Here is a 5,681-nt window from a genome sequence, read left to right on the forward strand (position 1 = left end):
ACAGTGCTGATTGGCCCTGTTAATCACATGCACTCTCCTAAGAAAAAAAAAGAACCCTAGTAATACATACCAAACTGAGCATGTGCAGAGTGACTCCACACAATGTCTTAAGAGGGGGACACTGAAAGAAGGAGAGGATCAGAGAAATCAGGATCAAACTACATTTTTACACAATGCAGAGGATTAACCCCGTAGGTTCCACAGGGAGTATAACAAGCATGCTTTACTGCATATACAGACTGATTTTACTGTTGTGGGTTTTGTAACACTTTTTCAATCTGTGTTGAAGGAGAAATAAGAGGCAGAGCAAAAATAGATGAATTACACGATACAAAAGGTATAACCAGTACTTAGAATTTATTGCATTCTATACCTGGTGCAGTGATTGCATTGACACTATAGATACAAACGCATGGAGACGGCAACATGAATTGTAGTTGAGGTAGTTGCTTTTCAAAGAGGTAGTGATGAGGCCCGGTGACATCACGGTGCAAAGTCCACATCTCAGAAAAACCTTTGAAATAGTCACAAGATAAATGCTTGTCCCTGTTCCTTCTATCTCACCACTTCAGTAATATTTTTGAGATGACGGTGATGGTTTGAGCTGGGCAGAGAAGCTCTGCAACTATTCTCCTCCTTTTAGGACAATAATTGGGGTCCGTTTAGACTTCAACTTCAGAGCTTAGGTACTGCTGGTCTCTTTCAAAAGAAGCACTGCTGAGATTTTAACTGCAGCAAATTCAAGAGCCGGAATAATTGATCACAATGTATTCAATGTCACCGTGATTTTCTATTATAATTATTTCCTCTTCACTCTCCAGCACAATGACTTCTACCTCACTGTCCTTTGCTGCAATATCCTCCTCTTCCTTCTGCTCCACAAGATCCATGGTTTCTTGGGTGGCAACTTCAAAGTTCCAAGGAAAATGAAGAAAATCTAGAACAACTCTGACTTGGTTCCTGCAGCTGGGGTCTTGGGCAAGAAGTATGTGAAATAAATCTTGAGCCCTCCTGCTGACATTCTCCCAACCACTTGGTGGTGGAACATGGTCAGAGTTGTTCTGCCAGTAAATAAACCTTTGAAACCATAGATCTTGAGCTGAAGCTGTTTCCCATGGATAGTTTCCAGTGAGAAGAACATACAATACAATACCAAGGGCCCAGATGTCAACACTAGGATCCACGACAATTGACTCCCTGTGCTCCAGTTCACAAAGTTCCGGGGACATGAATGTGTTGAGGGGTGCCATTGATGGAACAACTGTACCGGCAAACTGAGTCAGTCCAAAGTCACTTAATTTCACATTATGACATCTCTTGTCCATAAGTAAAATATTGTCCGGCTTTAGGTCCCTATGCACCAGGTTTTTGCTGTGCATATATTCAAGAGCCTGGGTAAGCTGTAGTGCACACCGTTTGACCAGCTTTTCTGGAATTCCCATCTGGAAAAGTTAAAACAATTAATTATATGATATTTGGCTTTAAAATAACACTATTTTACTAAAAAATAATATTCAATAATATCAAATTCAATACAACGTTGGTTACTTTTTAAATCTGCAGATGGAATTCTATGTGAACATCAGTGCAACCGATCTCCAACTACTTCAGCAATAATTGGGCAATGAAGGAAATATGGGAGGTCTAACTGGTTTTAAATTTTACCTCTGGCTTAAACACCAGACTAACCTTTAATATAGAATGGTGAAGGATCACAACCTGTATCATGATTGTTATCTGTGTGCCCACTAGGAAGGGAGGTGGGGAAGGAGGGATGTAATCTCTATTTTTGTCTTTCTGCTTTTAAAGACAAAATTAATGGCGAATGCAAATTTTACAGTTGTCACAGAACAAGAGATGAGGGGAAATCATCCAATGGGGACAACTGTTTAAGAGGGGAATTCCCCTAACGTTGTAGACTTCCTACTACCTCCTGTTCCAACTTCTTGATTGGATTAAGGAAAATCTTGCCCAGATGGTGCAGAGAAAATAGCTGACTGGGGATTTTAGCCCTTCCTTAGTTCTCTCCAACCAGGCCAACAATATTTGGTATAAATGCATGCAATATATAGAAAGTATCATCCATGACAAAACACCAGTTTCTATTAATCTCCAGGATCCCTAGGACAAATTTATAGAATTAGCAAGCAAATGCTAAAGTGTCAGCTACTTCATTAGCTTTACTTACCCCTGGCTGGATGATGGAGTGAAGAGATCCAGCAGGTGCCAATTCCTGGCTGATCATGTAACAGTCTGAGTTTTCCAGAATTCTCGAATGGGTAGATATTATGCCCTCGTGTCCAGTAACAAAGAGTGACATGCAAACTTCATGAAGAAAGGCCTCTAGTCTGGTTCGCTCCTTCTTTACCTTTTTTAGGGCAACAAGGCTACCTGTTAAAGAGGAGGGAAAAAAAGTTGATTACAATAAGACTTGGACATCTAAAACTCTGGGTGATGTCCAATACTTGAGCCCATTCATTTTACATAGACTGGATGCTTTTCTTCAAAATGTAGCCGTCTTCTCTAGGCCCTCGCTAGCAGTGAGATATGTAGCTGCCCATGCAGCTAGATCTATTGTCCCTTCCCATCTAAATGCCAAGTGTCTAGGTTGTGCATAGTGGACCATCAGTTTATAGTCAAATCTGTTACATACTTAGCTGCCTATGACCCACTATAACTGTGTGTGATCATCATGAATCTGTCATGAGAGAAAAAGGAAGCCTGCTTTTGGTGAGCTCTTCTTCAAATTGCCAATTACCTGGCTGCCATATTGAATCTACCCAATTGAATTTATAGAATCCCTGACCTGGAACCTGTATGCAAATATGTACTTTTGTAAAATATCAAGGCTTGCTCTGTGGCATAACAACCAGTAGCTAGCACTTTCAGGAGGAGTTCAAAAAATGTGGCCTTCATGTTTTACTCATGGCAGGTTGTTAAAGATATGCAAAAGGACCAACTCAAGAAATTGATAACAGGTGGAAAGGCTTTTGTTTTCTGTAGGAACAATGCCAGCTGCCTGAATGGGATTTTGCACTGTTCAACCAGTTTTTATATTTTGTTAGTGCTGAATTAGATCTTTGTGCATCATGGTCTTTTCCCCAAATTTATGCAACAAAACCCCTACCTCTAATAAGGTCATTTAATCAGTAAAGATGCTAATGTTTGTGCTATCTGTTCTAGATGTTCAAATGGTCTGCAAATTAGAAATTTTTTTGTAATTATTTAAGAATTCACTTACCCAGTTCCCTGTCAACAGCCATCACAACTTCTCCATAACTACCCTCGCCAAGATGTCCCAGGATTTCGTATCGCTCTTCTCCAATTGTTTCATTCTCACAAGTTAGGTGGGCTGCCATTGTGAATATAGCAATATCAGATGTTCTGTGCAGAAATCGGTATCCAAAAGATCTTGAGGACCCTAAGAAGATATGTGAGGTCCACAAACTATCTTTTGTCTTTTTATAGAGAAGTTGAGCCAGGATTCAAGCCAGGAAACCACAAACCTTCATTAGAATGCAAATTGAGGCATCACTTGAACTTAACCAATCAAGGTGATTCCTTTCTGTTTGTGTCTACAGGTTCAGGTCACAAGAGGTAGTAGGGAGTGGGCATGTCTTTATTGTCCCAGGTTTTAGATTGCTAATGTTGAAATTTGGGCCTCTGAGGAAATTTGACATGTTCAAATTAAAACTTGGCGAGATTAGCTCTATGCAAACTGGTGTTGTAGAGGATGTCAACTATTGGTTGGAAATGACCAATTCTCACTACTCTGGTCTTGGTATTAAATATCTTCTGTTCCAATGATTTATTGGAACTTTTAATTTCTTTAAAGTTTCATAAACCATTTTATGACTATAGTGTCACTCCTAATATAGTGTACTACAGAAATCTAAGTAATATCTTGGTCAGAGCTCCAATTAGCCTGTGTACTGCTGGTTTGTTGGGTTGTACAGGGTTTTTATGCTAAACCTTGATATTCTAACAAAAGGTTATTCAAATATATATCTGAATGATTAGGCTTCTACTGATTAGTATCAACACCTCATCCCTACTACAGAACATTTACTAACCATCACACATTTTATAATTTTTATTTTAATGCAATGCTTGAACAAAAATGTACAAATCTAAATAACAAAGTATTGTTCAATGGTGTGTAACAAATATATTAAATAAAATGATCTCCTATACAGTGAGGGAGCCTTGCTCAGTTCTGTAATACTAGAAGTTTTTTTTTTCTTTTTTTAAAATAGAGCAAAACTATTTGGGGGGGGAGGGGGATAGAGTAAGGCTACCTTCACTTGTATGCAGGTTGAGTTTCTCCATTGCATTTTGTGTTTTTTGCCCCTGTGTTTTTGATGCAATTTTGTTTTATTTTTCTTGTAGCTAGGCAGATTTAAAACTCATCAAAAATGCACTACATGCTTCTATGCAGCACTTCCATTGACATCTATAGAACCAAAAAACTCAACTTTTGGATTCCCAGATAGAAATGATAAACTGACAAATATCCGAACCTTCTTTCACTCTATCCAAAATAAACAAAAGTTTTGCCTTTCAGTTATTTTTAAATTGTGTATACACCTTTGGCTACTTGGTGAAACAAGGGCTTTAGTTTAGCCATTTATAGGCTATTAAATATCTAAATGGTTGCATATATAAGATTATGATTTGCATATTAAGGTTTTTATGTAATTTTTAATTTTTGAAATTAAAATGAGTGGTATTTTGTATTGAAACTGCATGGGTTTGCATGGTTTTATTTCCCAAGATACAATAGATACAAAAGATACTCAGCTGTCAATTGAATTGAGGATTAGATGTGAATGGGAATATCATTCTGCAACTCTTGATTGTTTTGCAGTCTCAGGATAAAATATTAACTTTGTGATAAAGTGTTTAAAAATTGAATTACCCTTAAAGCAGTAAAGTTGATTTTAAAAGCACTGCAGCTAACATTCTGGCCTTTTTTCACCCTATTCAATCTTCTAGTAATACACAGGTCTAACAACAAAAGGTCTCCCCTGTCTTTCCATATCTATTGTTTAATGTTTGTTTACTAGTAAAACCTGGAGATGTAAATGGTAAAGTTCTACTACTTTATATGCATGCTCAGTACTCCACCCAAGCACAGGGTAGAGCAATCTAATCAACTTTTGATTTAGTTATGTAGTTAAAAAGCTGTCTAGGTATTGTTTGCTAAGAATTGCAGCAAATACAGAACTCCTCCCTTTCTGGGACACACCTAACACAGAAAAGACCACAGTGTTTAGAATCCAATTAGCAATGACAAGGAGGGGGGGGGGGGGCTTTACTAAAACTGGAGCCTGCAAAATCTGGTCCAGCTCTGCATAGAAATCAATCAGCTTCCAGAAACTGAAGTTTGAAGCTGATTGGCTACCATGCACAACTGCACCAGATTTGCACTCTCCAGTTTTTGTAAATCAAACCCAAAATTACAATATTTTGACCACTAAAAGGCTCCTATATAGTTCATTGGTTTAGCCATCTGCCTGGAGTTCATTTTTACTATCATTGCTCTTTTGATAAGATAAAATTCTGGTGCAAAAAAAAGGTAGAGGGCGTGTACACAAAAAATGATATATATTAAAAACACTGCCAATGGTGTGTGTGTGTCTATGTGTAGATAGAGAGATATTAATTTCTACATATGGCAC

The 5,681-nt window shown here is 38.0% G+C and overlaps 1 protein-coding gene across 1 annotated transcript; it reads right to left on the reverse strand.

The window, feature by feature from the left end:
* Positions 1–740: 740 nt before the first annotated feature.
* On the reverse strand, positions 741–3,359 carry LOC149447661 (serine/threonine-protein kinase SBK1-like). The gene is made up of 3 exons (XM_089652253.1): positions 3,242–3,359; positions 2,189–2,391; positions 741–1,442 (listed from the first exon to the last, which is right to left on the reverse strand). Exons 1-3 carry the CDS (start codon positions 3,357–3,359, stop codon positions 741–743), a joined length of 1,023 nt encoding a protein of 340 aa, XP_089508379.1.
* Positions 3,360–5,681: the final 2,322 nt, after the last annotated feature.

The sequence above is a fragment of the Staurois parvus genome, unplaced genomic scaffold (assembly GCF_062004578.1).
Source record: "Staurois parvus isolate SC_StPar_1 unplaced genomic scaffold, SC_StPar_1.0 ptg000678l, whole genome shotgun sequence".
In the NCBI taxonomy this organism is placed as follows: domain Eukaryota; kingdom Metazoa; phylum Chordata; class Amphibia; order Anura; family Ranidae; genus Staurois; species Staurois parvus.

Bases quoted from the DNA above. Each gene is read 5' to 3' on its own strand.
- LOC149447661 (XM_089652253.1), bottom strand. From the start codon at position 3,359: ATGGCAGCCCACCTAACTTGTGAGAATGAAACAATTGGAGAAGAGCGA. The intron at 2,392-3,241 runs GTAAGTGAATTC...CCTCTTTAACAG, and splicing joins GGCTGTTGACAGGGAACTGG to GTAGCCTTGTTGCCCTAAAA. The intron at 1,443-2,188 runs GTAAGTAAAGCT...TAACTTTTCCAG, and splicing joins ACTCCATCATCCAGCCAGGG to ATGGGAATTCCAGAAAAGCT.